This window comes from Rhinatrema bivittatum, chromosome 9 (assembly GCF_901001135.1).
Source record: "Rhinatrema bivittatum chromosome 9, aRhiBiv1.1, whole genome shotgun sequence".
Classification (NCBI taxonomy): Eukaryota; Metazoa; Chordata; class Amphibia; order Gymnophiona; family Rhinatrematidae; genus Rhinatrema; species Rhinatrema bivittatum.
In genome coordinates, this window is record NC_042623.1 from 169,719,498 (window position 1) to 169,734,254 (window position 14,757).

General features: G+C 42.4%; 1 protein-coding gene across 5 annotated transcripts in view; it reads left to right on the plus strand.

Moving 5' to 3' along the window:
* D2HGDH (D-2-hydroxyglutarate dehydrogenase) overlaps positions 1-14,757 on the plus strand; it is a 91,308-nt gene that overhangs the window by 65,467 nt on the left and 11,084 nt on the right. For 3 of the 5 annotated variants that reach the window (XM_029616074.1, XM_029616077.1, XM_029616078.1), the window contains 3 exons: positions 274-417; positions 6,579-6,721; positions 9,060-9,225. In XM_029616074.1, coding sequence (XP_029471934.1) covers positions 274-417; positions 6,579-6,721; positions 9,060-9,225 — 453 coding nt within the window. Of the gene's footprint in view, positions 1-273; positions 418-6,578; positions 6,722-9,059; positions 9,226-10,657; positions 10,803-14,757 lie in introns of all 5 variants that reach the window. The other 2 variants (XR_003858644.1, XM_029616076.1) reach the window with 2 other exon arrangements.

Below are 14,757 nucleotides of genomic sequence, written 5' to 3' on the forward strand. Positions count from 1 at the left end.
AAGGAGGTGTCTTAGGAGGGGGTGGGTGGGATATGGGGTGGTACAGGTACCCTGTGCTCTGTAGAGTGGTAGGGGATTTATGGGATGGTATAAGCACCTTGTGCTCTTGAGGGTGCTAGTGGTGCTGCAGGCACCCTGGGTTCTGTAGGGTACTAGGTGTGTGTGTATATAATAGTGCAGGCACCTTGTGCTTCTGAGGATGCTGTACATGATGGTTGCAGTTTGACTATTGTTGTTGGTTTCATTGACCCTGTTCCTGCAATTCTTTCTAAGGTTGTGGGAGTTTTGCTCATGTCCTAGAAACTTTCAAACTTTGCAAGGGCATGCTGGGCGAGGTCCTGTCTGCATATGAGTTCCTGGATGATGATTGCATGAAGCTGGTGGAGAAACATCTGAAACTGTCCAACCCGCTTGCAGGTAAAGGAGGTGATGGTGTCGCCATGGACAGGACGTGAGAGGGGAAACCCAACTAGTTTACACAAAACAGAATGGATTGTGCACTGCTAAGAGTCAAAAGTAATAAGGTGAAAGCCTGACCTAAAATAATATCGCAAAACGTCACAAGGAAGGGCAAAAAACTTTTCAGTTGTCCTTATTTCGATCAAATATCACTGTTCAACTTAAAAAATATTTCTGTACCGCTACTCAAGCCATCATAGTGGTTTATAAGAATACCATGCATATTAAAAATTGTATAACAAGTAAAACAAAATACAAAAATATTCTGTGATACATTTGAGAGAAGTTAAATAAATGGTGATATTTGATCAAAATAAGGACAACCGAAACGTTTTTTTGCCCTACCTTGTGACATTTTGTGGCACTGCTAAGAATGACAGAATATTAACCCTTAGAATGGAGGTATTTATACAGAAGGTGCAAAGGAAACCCCCACAAGGGTAGAACTTTTGAGGAAACAGATTATTAAAGAGACTTGTCCCTCCCGCACGGTCTCTTGTAATGCTTCTTTTTTCTCCTAGATCTTCTGCTATACGTAGATCAGGGACTGCAGTGACCTTTTGTCCCTGACAGCAGGATGCTGGTCTCATCAGTGCTGCTTCTTGGCTTACCAGCATCTTGATTCTTGTAGTTCTCGTTCCTTCCAGCATTTGGTAGTAAAGCAAAAACCATGCGGGCAGATTTTAAATCGCCCGCACACGTAAAATACGGGAATTACGCGCACGGCTGGGCCCCTTCTAAAATGCACGTGGTGCGCACAAGGCCCGGCTGATGAAAAGGGGTGGTCTGGGGGGGTGATCCGAGGGGGAGGGGCGGGGCTTGAGATGCCGGTACAGCAGCCATTTGCTACTGCTCCTGTTGAGGAGCAAAAGGTAAAATAAAAAAAATAGGGGTAGCTAGGATAGGGATAGGGGGCGGGGAGGAGAAGAGAGGAGAAGGGAGGTTAGGGTAGGGGTAGGGAAGTTTCTACCCCTCTGTAATTGGAGCAGACTGGGAGGGAACTGGGAAAGGCCGCGATGCATGTTATAAAATCGTGCGTCCATGTGCGCGCACGTATGTTTAAAAATCTACCCCTTGGAGAATAACTTTCAAAATTGCTTGTGTCTTCACATTTACACATGTAAAATACAGTAGCAAAGTTGCTATTGTATTTTATAACCAGCATGGAAAATTTATAAAATACGAGTATATATGCGCGCACAAATGAGTGTTTAAAAGCCATGAGCCGCACAAGTTCAAACTTATCCGGATAAATATCAAGTTATCTGGCTATGTAGCGGACAAGTAGAGCTTTTCAGATTTATCCAGTTATGTAGGCCTGCTGCTACCTAGCTGGATAAATCGTAATATAGCCATATAAGGGCCTCTACTTATCCAAATAAGTTCAAATTTGTCAGTCTAAGAAGCGGGAAAGGTGCTACTTAGCTGAATAAGTTAGAAATTAGCCGGATAAATGGGCGCAACTCATATACCCACATATTTGTATATCCAGTTTTACAAGGATGCACATGTAGATTTGACATTTTAGCCCTCCTTAAATTGGCTTTTATATGCGTAAATCAGGGTATTTTATAACATGCATACAGCAATGAAACAAACAGTTTTACCATTTAATCTACCAGTTCCTCAATCCATCTGCAGCTCATGAAGACCTCCTAGCTTTTCAGCCTGAAGTCCCCCCATTGCACCCAGGCCCTCTACCCAGTCAGTAAAAGACGTATGCGCATCACTTTGGCAGGTTTTAATATAGCAAATTATTTGCATAAATGTTGGCTCTGCCATGGAACACCCCTGACACACCCCTTTCTTACACATGCAAATTTACTCGTGGACCCCGATTTACGCGTGTAAATTGCAGTTTTGAAAATAGCACGTATTCGTGTGTGTGCTGTTTTATGCACACAGCATTTGAAGATTCACTTCTCTGTGTAAATGCATGAAACCCCTGCTATAGAGAAACCGGGCAGGGCAGGTAATTTTCTTGGGAAAATAGTTTAGCCAAGCTTTATTGTTCATTTTGCAGTCCAATAGAGACATACATCACAACCAGATGAAAGTGATGTAAATGGTTTATTTCTCTGCACTATTTAATGAAGGAGGGGTATTGCATAATTTTCCAGACACAGATCTGGAAAGGAATACGACGAGTGAGGTTATCAGATTTGCGGATGATACAAAATTATTCAGAGTAGTTAAATCACAAGCAGACTGTGATACATTACAGGAGAACCTTGCAAGACTGGAAGATTGGGCATCCAAATGGCAGATGAAATTTAATGTGGACAAGTGCAAGGTGTTGCATATAGGGAAAAATAACCCTTGCTTTAGTTACATGATGTTAGGTCACATATTAGGAGCTACCACCCAGGAAAAAGTTCTAGGCATCATAGTGGATAATACTTTAAAATCGTCGGCTCAGTGTGCTGCAGCAGTCAAAAAAGCAAATAGAATGTTAGGAATTATTAGGAAGGGAATGGTTAATAGAACTGAAAATGTCATAATGCCTCTATATTGCTCCATGGTGAGACCACACCTTGAATACTGCGTACAATTCTGGTCGCCGCATCTCAAAAAGATATAGTTGCGATGGAGAAGGTACAGAGAAGGGCAACCAAAATGATAAAGGGGATGGAACAGCTCCCCTGTGAGGACAGGGGAACAGCCCTAACCCCTGAAGAGGTTAGGGCTGTTCAGCTTGGAGAAGAGATGGCTGAGGGGGGATATGATAGAGGTGTTTAAGATCATGAGAGGTCTTGAACGAGTAGATGTGACTCGGTTATTTTCACTTTCAAATAATAGAAGGACTAGGGGGCATTCCATGAAGTTAGCAAGTAGCACATTTAAGACTAATCGGAGAAAATTCTTTTTCACTCAATGCACAATAAAGCTCTGGAATTTGTTGCCAAAGGATGTGGTTAGTGCAGTTAGTGTAGCTGGGTTCAAAAAAGGTTTGGATAAGTTCTTGGAGGAGAAGTCCATTAACTGCTATTGATCAAGTTTACTTAGGGAGTAGCCACTGCTATTAATTGCCTCAGTAGCATGGGATCTTTTTAGTGTTTGGGTAATTGCAAGGTTCTTGTGGCCTGGTTTGGCCTCTGTTGGAAACAGGATGCTGGGCTTGATGTACCCTTGGTCTGACCCAGCATGGCAATTTCTTATGTTCTTATGTTCTTAACTACCATATTCAACTTTAGTGACCCTTCTGCTAAAGGGGAATCTTTATGTGCAAAGTGAATGAGGATACAGAACTCACCTGTTTTGAAATGCTTCAGGCCTCTCTGCTTGTTTGGGAACTGAATATAGATGTACCATTAAGGAAATGAATAGTAATTGCAAAAGTTAAAAAAGAAAGATTCCTCTTGACACACAGTGTAAAACCATGACACATTCAGGAGCTGGGGATGTGAGTTTGCTTGAACAATCTCTTAATCCTTTTTCTATGGAATTAGTGGTGAATCCATCAGTATTGTGGGAAATTGTGAGTAATTGGTCCCAGGTTTGGCAGTATGAAAGGGAGCACAATGTTAAAGTACCAAAAAGAAAATTAATTTAAAACTATTTGCGTAGAGATGATACCGCTATAAGGCAAACCAGTGTTTTCGGGGCTGCTTTCCTTAGGCCAACCATTTTTGTGCCGCAACATTTCTTTAATTGTTTTTTATTTAAAAACTTTTTTATACCGGTATTTGGTTATAACCGTCATATCGGTTTACAGTACTTAACACTTATCTAACTAGAAGAATACATCATATAAAAGATATAGTAGACAACAACTTCATTCTCCCATTATTAAAATGAATTACAATTTAGTCTCAAACTGATTCATACACATAGACATTCATACCGTTGACAATCGCATGCTTTTCAGTTGTTATATATCCAATTTCTCAAGCCTTTGCTACGTGCTAGCGAACAGCTGTTATTTCCGTTTATTCCTGTCGTGCCTTCACTGTGACGCACCTTCACTTTCACGCTCCCCCTCCCTCTGGCCTAATCGCCCTCCTTTTCCTCTCCCCCTCACTCCCTTGGCGTCATTACCTTCCCTATTACCCACCCTCCCCAGCAGGATTGTCTGTCTCGTCTCCCCACATCCTGCAATTGGAAGATGTCGATGGGTAGCACTTGCTGCTTCCTCTGCCGACTTCTCTGTGCAGTTGGAACTGCATGGGGCCGGCGGTTTTTGTGAAACTGTAGGGCCTGGCGCAGTTTCGATCGCAGAAGAAAGTCAGTAACAGCAGATTAGTGCTGTTCATGAAGACATTCTGCAGGCCAGAAAGTGTAGGGGGAAGGATAAAATGAAGACTTTTCTGCCATCAGTAGCAGCGATGGCTCAGGCCCACCTTATCTCTTCTTTGTGTCGGGCTCTGCTGAGCTGGGGAAACTTTTGCAGCACATCAGTTACAAAATGCTGCCTTGGGATATGCTCACATCCTAAAACATTGGTTTGCTTTAAAGAGTTATCATCTCTACCCAGTTGCGTGCCTCACATACCATAATCATGCACTAATGTTAAATTGGAAGTAATTGAAAAAAGGAGCAAGAAATCCCTGCAGGAACTGGAAAAAAACAGAAATCAGGGTGACTTCTGTGATGTCATTTCTTGTGGGAGAAACTGCTGGTAGCTGCTGCTGCTGTTAATAGCTTCAGGCATGAAAATTCTTGCTAAGCTAAGTAGCCAGTTGAGAGAAAGTAGAGATTATTGCCCTGACAAACTGGAGAGGTTCTTTGCTACGAAAATGTCCTCTTGCAATTTCCCAGTATAGGAGTCGGTGCCTTTCTGTTTGTGTTCTAATGGTAGGCATCCCAGCATGGAGTAACCGAGAAACCCATTGCATCCACGGGATCGCCTACTCCGCAGGGCCAGGATTACCAATAGATGTGAGGGGCGGGATCCCTTCTCCCCCCCCGCCCCCTCCTCCAGCGGCAGTGGCCGGTGCCATGTGCGGTGCCCTCCCTGTCGCGTCGGGGGGTGGTGCTCTTGACCTCGCTCCCCCTGGTTGGTCTGGCATCGGGCGCTGTGAGGTAATTAGAATGCGCCCTGATGCCGGACCATGCGATTGGCCAGGGGAGAAACACGATGGTGTCGGCCGAGGGGGAGGGACTGGCAGGAAACTTAAAGCCCGCTGGCTCCCCTTCGTTTGGCCTCTTCCTGCTTGGTTGCAGAGTGGCACGATTCCCCGCCCAACCCACCCTCTTTATTAGCTAGTACGAATTGTTAGCAAATTACGATTGTTCATTGTCGTTCTGCCGCAGCGGCGGCGACCAAGTCCTGGAAGATTATTATAATGCTGGGGTCTGTATACAAAGCAGGGAGGTTCCGGTAAGGAAACAAAAGGGGCCTCGGGGCCACCACTCAGTGATTGGCCATTGATGACGTATGTCAGGCCTGGGGATTGGGCCTTGAAGATTCGATGGCCAGGCACGTTTGCGAGGGACACCGCCAGGGCCTGCTGCATGGCGGCCTGCTATGACCCTCCAGTAACAGCACTCTGCCGCCGGTCGGGGGAGCTCGCTGGGAGCGCGAACCCCCCCCCCCCCCCTCCCAGTTCTGCTTGAGCAGAAGTAACGGAGATAACGGCACCTGCCCTGCGGTTGAGATTCAGGACTCGGTGCCTAAATCAGATTCCCCTGTTAAGTTACTGTAATAAACGGCTGCGGCCATTTGCATCCCAGTCATGACTCAGGCTTTCATTGTGTCTGTGTATTTTTGGATGTCTGGCTCGGATGGCGGGGGCGGGATAGAACCACAGGTGTCTGAACTGCCCGGTTATTGTAGAGAGCAGAGCATTCAACGTACATTGAGAGTGTAGGCGTGCCTTCTGCATTCATACTGAAGCTCATTAGGGACTCCTTTCAGTGGTTTGTGCAGTGGTTTCAGTAACTCTTCTGTTTCAGTTTTTGCACTTTGAATCCTCGTGATCCCAAATAACTCTTGGCTGAAAAAAGCGGAAGCTTTATCCCTAATAAAGTGATTCTTGTATAGTGTTTGCCCTGGAGTAGTTAAATTACCCCGCGGCAAATTTTCTTAGCAGAGTATTTGGCTCCTAGTCTGCCGTTAAAAAAGTGCATTCAGTCCAGAGCAATTTCTCATCTTTTCCTCACACCATCCTCTGTTCCAGGGAGCCCCTTTTATGTGCTCATCGAAACCTCAGGTTCTAATGCCACCCATGACCAGGAGAAACTGAGCGACTTCCTGGAGCAGATCATGAGCACCGGCTTGGTGATGGCTGGGGCCCTGGCCACAGATGACACAAAGATAAAGGTTACGCCCTCTGCTGACACTTGTGTCTCTCCTCACACTATCTTTCACTGCACGTTTCTTTATGTTTGTTCCTTTTTCTGTCTCTCCTTCTCTCTGCCTTCCTGCTGTCTCTCTGCTTTCAGGTAAGATGTTCCTGGAGGGTGTAATTTTGTATCACTATGCATAAGTTGCATTGATTTTCAAAGTGGACTTGTGTTCCTAACTTTTGTTTCTCTTCTCTTAGGTAGAGAAATTTTCAAAGGTAGTATTGCTTTACCCACAGAAATGTCCCTTTAGAAAATTGCACGACCAGTACAGGAGTAGAATTACGAGCATACACACTGCGCTTCTTGGTCACGCAATTTCTAAAGGGCCGTTTCTCTGGGAAAGCACCACAGTGAATAGTTCTGGTATGCACCGTAAACCTTCCTTGGAGAGACTTAAGGAGCTAAAGATGTACTATCTAGGGAAACAGTGGGAAGCCTTTCATAGATGACAGGCCACCCTATCATGAGCCCTTTGAGTGGGCCGCAATAGAAGATAGCAAGGTTCTGTTTAAGTAGACCCACACAAAATTATACCTGCTTGGGAGCAGCTGTAACTGCGTGCATGTATGTCGGTGCCCCCATTAATCCACTTTGAAAATTCTGGCTAAAGTTTGCAGACTTTTGCCTATGCAGGCTGTTTGAAAATTACTTTCCTTAAACTTAAATAAACATATGAGTGCAAACGTTGGATTAACTTTTGTCCAGTAAAGTTTAGACAGCGGTGGTGGCTTTTCCTCTCCACCGCTGAATATGTACTATACCGTTTTTATTGTATTAATGACATATTTAATATTGAATTGTTCCCTATTTAACTTTTTAGCTTTTTTCTTTTTTTAATTTTTCAAATCTGAAATGATTCAATATTAAATATGCCATTAATACAATAAAAACAGTATAGTACATATTCAGCGGTGGAGAGGAAAAGCCACCACCACTGTCTAAACTTTACTGGACAAAAATTAAATCGTTTGTACTTCTATTTCCCCTAGTTTTGTTATTTATGTTTCTTTAGTTGGGGATTGGTTTTGAGGCTGGTTTTGTTTAATATAGCATTAACAACAGCAGACTAACATAGCATATAAAAAAAAGTCCCGGGAAGCTCATAGCATTCAAATGAAACTCAAAAACTCAACAACATTAATTAAGCATTAAATAAATGGATAGGAACAACATCGGCCTGAAAACTGAAATGTTCAACTTACCTGCCATTTTGTTGCCGCACTCTCATCGAGAGAGCCTAGCCTAGCTCCTAGCTAGCGTGGCTGGCAGACAACAGTCTCCCACCAAGGTGTTAAGTTGCCAGGTCAAAATTCTGTGTCTTGAGAGCGAATAGTGTGATGATGCCAGTGAGTGCCAGTGATTCAGAAAGACAGCAGCAGTGCCAGTAGTAGTGGGTGGTAGCAGAGCAGGAGCTCTGCTATGATCAGCTGTTTTGGGGAGGAGGTGGGTAGGTGGGGACAAAGGAGCAGGTGAGAGTGTGCCATTGTAGCATGCCGGACTGAGGTAGACAGAGGATACAGCAGCGAGAGCCGAGATCTTGGTGGATGATGTGACAGCAGGTTCTGGCCATGGACTATTTATATTGTTCATTGGTCCAGATGCAGCCTATAGGCTGAAGGTTTCCCCACCTGTGCTGTAGAGGAAAGGCTATAAAGGGAAAATATGATACAAACATTCAAACATTCCCTTGTTAACAATCCCCATATTTAAATGTTTAATGTATTTGACAAAGGTAACACATGAGTTCCTGCAAATTTTATTTAAATGTAAACCGATATGATATGTAAAATCGAACACCGGTATATAATATAAATAAATAAATAAATATCTAGCAGGCTAGCATTTTCCATAGAATGAGAAGCTTAAGCACGAGGGCTCATCATATGAAGCTATAGGGAGGAAGCTCAAAAGGAATGTGTGAAAATATTTTTTCACTGAGAGCGTCATGGACACCTGGAGCTAAGCATTAGGGCAAGGGAAAGAGGAGAGCAGAGATCCAATAGGCAGGAACAAAGGAACACACTAGGTGATCCAAGCAGTCCTCAAGTACTGACATCTTTGTTTCCACTTGGAAGGAAGTTTGTTGTGCAGTTTACATCACTGCTAATTTTGTAAATGAACATTTGATGCATTGCAAACAGACTATGCTACTCAGAATCCAGCAAAAAAATAAAAAGGCTGCTTTAGAACAAAATTTGGTTTTGTTGTCATTTGGCAGGGCAGTATTTGTAAGACGCATTGCTTTGATTTGTTGTTCTCTTTTTAACCTCTCCTCTCTCCTGATGCTTTTCCTTCAACCCTGGGAAGAGCAGGCTCTGTGGGCACTGAGAGAACGCATCACGGAGGCCCTGATTCATGACGGCTATGTGTACAAGTATGACATCTCGCTTCCTGTAGAGAAACTCTATGACCTTGTGTGCGACACCAGGGCACGACTGGGGAAGAGTGCCAAGAATGTGGTTGGCTATGGACACCTGGGTAAGCTGTGGTGTTGGGCTCTGAATTCTCTTTAACAATGAGCTAAAGCCAAGTTCTTGTGTGGGCAACCTTTAGCTCTCATGAAGTCCATCTAGTCTTCTAATTTCTTTCTGATGCGCTGTAATAGGCCCGGCTCGATCCCCAGCTTTCCTCTCACTTCTTCATAATTAACGATCCTCTATGCTTATCCCATGCTTTTTCAATTTGATTACAGGTTTTACTTCTCTGCTTCCACTTGGAGGCCATTCCATGCAGCCACTATCCTTGCTGTGTAGAAATATTTCCTGACAATGCTAACATAAGAACATGCCATACTGGGTCAGACCAAGGGTCCATCAAGCCCAGCATCCTGTGTCCAACAGTGGCCAAACCAGGCCACAAGAACCTGGCAATTACCCAAACACTAAGAAGATCCCATGCTACTGATGCAATTAATGTATAGCTTAGGCCTGCAATAGGTTTCATGACACCCAGAGGTTGTCGCAAGGTTGTTCCTACAGCAATCAGAAGTCTTGCCCGTTTGGCAGATTTCAGTCCTTTTATTCAAACAAGAAAGGTGATAGATCCTCAGGGGGCAGCAAGCGCTTCACGTAATCCTTAATGAATGTGGGAGGACACAATATCTGATTCAAGAGATAGGTGGACACCTGTCAGCATTTTATCAGAGTTGGGTCCAAATTACATCAGATCAGTGGGTCTTGGAAATAATCTGAGAAGATTATGTCCTGGAATTCTCCTGTCCCATTTCAGATACTTTCATTGTTTCTCCTTGACCCTTCACCAGAAACAGAGAGGCAATAAAGGTGAATCTCGATTGCCTTCTTTCATTAGGGGCAGTGGTACCAGTTCCAAGATCTTACTGGGGACAAGGTCGGTATTCCATTTACTTTGTGAGTCCCAAGAAAGAAATTCTTTTTGTCCCATTCTGGACTTCAAGAAGGTCAACACATTTCTTAGGATTTCTAATTTCAGAATGTAAACATTAAAGTCAATTTTGGTAGCAGTGAGAAAAGGACAGTTCCTGATCTCCTTGGACTTAACAGAGCCTTGTTTGCACATTCCAATTTGGCAGTGCTAGGTCATTTTCAATTTCAGGACTTTCCTTTTGGGCTAGTCACAGCCCCAAGAACCTTTTCTCTTTTTTTAAATGTGACAATTTTTATTAAAGACAGAATATCAATAACAGGAATACTAATTTGGTCCATATGTGCAATTACATAAGACAAATATAAAACAATATTGATGAACCCATTAGCCTGCAACACATACTATGTCTTTAGAATTTTTCCCATGAAATTATACTTGTGCTCCCCCCACCCCCCATCCCCAAAATCAACCATGCTTAATATATATCTCCAAAATGAAAGCACCTGAACCCCCCCTCCCGAGGAGCTTATAATATCTCATCTGTATTATGTTCCCCTACCTCAAGAGTGAGTGTAACACCATAAAGCATCATAGAAGATTCCCGTAAGCTGAACCTCAATAAGATGATCTCCGTACCTCATCAACCCTCTTAAGAGTTAAAATCTCACCAGAGAACATAAGCAGACCACACATTGTCAAACTTTGACAAGGTATTTCTTTATTTTATTTATTTCTTTATTTAACATGTTTTGTATACCGTCATTCGGTTTCGCCATCATAACGGTTCACAATAGTTACATTAGAAACACAAAGGCTGATTCGCCATCATAACGGTTCATACGAATTACATTAGATAAACAAGAGTTGAGTCGTATTAGAGAAACAATGTTAGATCATATTTTTAATGATAGAGTTTGCATCATGGTTGTTGTTTGGTTTAAGTAATTTTGCTATCCCATTGGATGTGGTTATGTGTATTGACTTGTAGATTCTTGGGTTGTCTTTGATGCTTTATGTTTCTCTGAGGCAGTGGGCTTATCTTGGTGTTTTCTTGCATTGTCTTAGATGTGTTTATGTTTCTTTGAGGAAGTGGACTTTTCTTGGTGGAAATTTGCGTGGAGTTCTTGTTGTGTTGATGGATGAGATCATTTGCATAGGCTCTTATGAACATCCAGGTTTTCAAATCTTTTTTAAAGGTTTTGATATCAGGTTGCATTCTTATTTCGCTTGGTAATGCGTTCCAAAGGTGGGCTGGTGAGGGAAATAGCTCTCTCACGAGTTGTCTTCAGATGAGTGGATCTTACATGAGGTATTTTAAGGAGGCCTTTGTTCATCGATCGAAGATTCCTTTTTGGTGCATGGGGATATGATGTGTTTGTTCAGCCATAGATTTTGTTGTCCTGTGATTATTTTGTGAAGGATTGTTAGAACCTTGTATTCTATTCTGTATTTTATTGGGAGCCAGTGTAGAGAGATAAGGATTGGTGTGATATGCTCGTGTTACTTTGTTCCTGTAAGAATTCTGGCTGCTGTGTTCTGTAGTATTTGGAGTGGACGGGTGGTTGTTAGATGTAGGCCGAGAAGTAAGGCATTGCAGTAGTTGAGGTTGGAGAATATAAGAAGTTGTAGTACTGTTCTGAAGTCTTCTTGTGTGAGAAAAAGTTTAAGGCATCTGAGTGTGAGCAATTTGTGGTATCCTTCTTTGATTTTATTTGTTATGTGGGTTTTGTAAGATAGATCTTTGTCTACGGTTATTCCTAGGTTTTGAGCGTAGCTGACAGGAGAAATAAGTGTTTTAGGGACCTCTATTTTGAGCGGTTGTAATGGAGCTTCACCGACTTTTTTGTCTAGGATTATTAATTCGTTTTTTTCGATGTTTATTATGAGTTTTATGGAGGATAGGCATTGTTTGATTTCTGCTAGATAATTGGTTATCCTCTTATAGGCTTCTTCAATTGTATTCTGAATTGGGATCAAAATTTGGATATCATCAGCATAAAGGAACTGGGTTAGGCCTAGGCGATCCAGTGTGTGGCAGATCGGTAGCAGATAGAGGTTGAAAAGTGTTGCAGACAGGGCAGATCCTTGTGGGACTCCTGTACTTAGCTTTACCTTGTTCGATAGGTTATTGTTGAAGATTACAAGATTTCTTTGATAGGCAGTAATCTTATTCATACAATACAAACTATGTATACGGCTAAACAAACCCTGTAGGGAAGGGATCTGCGAGGATCGCCAATATTTGGCAATCTTATAATGTGATCCCTTGACAACCTTGCTTATAAGGGATACAGTGTAAAGGTAAGACCCAACATGCCCTGTAGCCAAGTGGAGACCTCACCCCAGTAACCTTGAATGAATGGGCACTCCCACCACATATGCAAAAATGTTCCCAAACCCCCACACTCCTTCAACACTTGTCAGAAGCGATCCTGGAAAAACAATGTAACTTAACAGGAGTATAATGCCATTGATATAAAACTTTATACCCATTTTCAAGTAGATTGGCAGCAATCAATTCTCTTCCCATTTCAGAAAAGATGACCGTCCATTCCTTATCCAGCAAGGGATGCCCCAGATCATGTTTCCAGGCCTTGATATAGCTAGCAGTAGAAGTAGGGTCCCTATTGATCAAGGTTTATCACTTAGAAAATAATTTCCCCACCTTATCCACATTCCAGCACCAATATTTGAACATGGAGATCCCCTTCACCAGATCCTGTGCAACAGGAACATTAGACAAGAAATGCCTAACCTGTAGGTGAGATTAAATTTCCTTTGCTGAAAATTCACAAGGCCCTTGAAGATCAGTGAAACTCAGAGGGCTGTTTACCCCCACATATGTTTGATACGGGAAATCCCTCGCTGTTTCCATGTTAAACAAAGGGGAAGTAAGACCTGGGCCAAATGCTAAGGTTGTCAAAGAAGAACTAAGATAAAATCCCGCTGCCCTGTTAGTGAGCTCTTCCAAGCTCACCACATGGAAAGGCTGTGCGAAATTGTAGGGGGGCATCTGAGAAATGGGTCTCCACATTTCCTATGTTGCCAAATTAAAGCTTGAAGTGGCATTTTCCCAATAATCTGCTGTTCTAGGATAACATAAGGTTTAATAGGATTTGTTTTATGCCAGTCTATGATAGTTCTGAGATGGCAGCAGCATTAGAACAGGGCAAGTTAGCTACCCCCAGACCTCCCTGATTCTTAGAAAGGAACAAGAAATGTTTTAGCCACCCTTGGTGGCTTCCCTTCCAAATAAAGTGAAGAAATCTTCTTTGCCATCTTTTCACGTCAAAGGCGGAACTGTAAAGAATATAGTTTGGTATAGATAACTGATTCTAAGCAAAATGTTCATCTTAAATATAGAATTCTGCCCAACCAGGAGATGTGATAACGGTCCTACTCTTCTAGATCCTTATATATGTGGGACAAAAGAGGAGGGTGATTCAATTGGAAAAGGTCTTAGAATTTCCAATGTAGATCCCCAAATACTTAATTTGTTTATCCGACCATTTAAAAGAAAATTGAGATTTTAATACTTCAACCTGATCAACTGGGGTCGTAAAATTTAAGATCTCAGATTTCTCCTAATTAATGGTGAACCCCAATTATGCATTAAATTGAGCAATCTCATCTACCGTCGCTCTCAAGGAGTCCACAGGATGATACAATGTAAATAAACATCACCCCAAATAAGGACAGTTTAGATGAAAATGACCCAACTTGAACTTGAAATGTATTTATTCTGTGTATTTTATAAAGCTGTAAACCGTTGTGGATGACTTGTCTGAACGACAGTATAGAAAATCTGATAGATAAATAATAATTAATTAAAGGTTCTCCTGATTTTGTTGTAAAAGGTTCTAAAAAATTGTGAAGAGTAAGGGAGATAAGGGGCATCCTGGCTCATTCCTCTAGTCACTTCAAACCTATCCGAGTATCCCCCATTAATCTTTAATAAAGGTCTTGGGGTTTATCATAAAGCTTAATGATCCATTGCTGAAAAAAATGGTCCAAACTGCATTTTCTTCTGCTTCTCTGCTGCTTTTTCAAGTAGTCAGTGATAAATTCGCAAATAGATATATCATGGTTTATTCCATGACCATGTAGCTTGTTTTCTGGCCTAATTGTAAATTTTTTCTTTAGTGGAAAAATCGTTGGACACAAATGATTATATCACTTGGCCTATTGTCCCTTTCTGACCCAGTGAAATGATGGGCCTGATCCTGCTTAATGTCAGAGGGACTAAGAGAGTCCGCAGGCATAGAGGTAGCCAATATGCTTGTACAAATTTGAGCCACAATGTCTGAGCAATCCTGGAATTCTGGGTCTCTGACACCCCACGGAATCTGAGGTTGCAATGGCGAATGTGGTTTTTGATATTCTCCAGCTTCTTTGCCAGCGCTGTGCACTCAGAATGCAAAGATTGATATTCCTGATGCAAATTGGAAAGATCGTCTACCTGGCCCTCCGTCCGAATGTCTACTTCATCTATCCTCCTCCCCAAGTCAGACAGTTCCTCCTTCACTTTGCCCCACAACATCATCATCAAGTTTTTAAAACTTGGCATAGGTCTCTGAACCAGGTTCACATTTCTGTGCGAGTAGGAAGCTCTGCACTGAGTTTTCATAGGTTTTTTTCCATCGTATTGTCGTCATCGGCACCCTC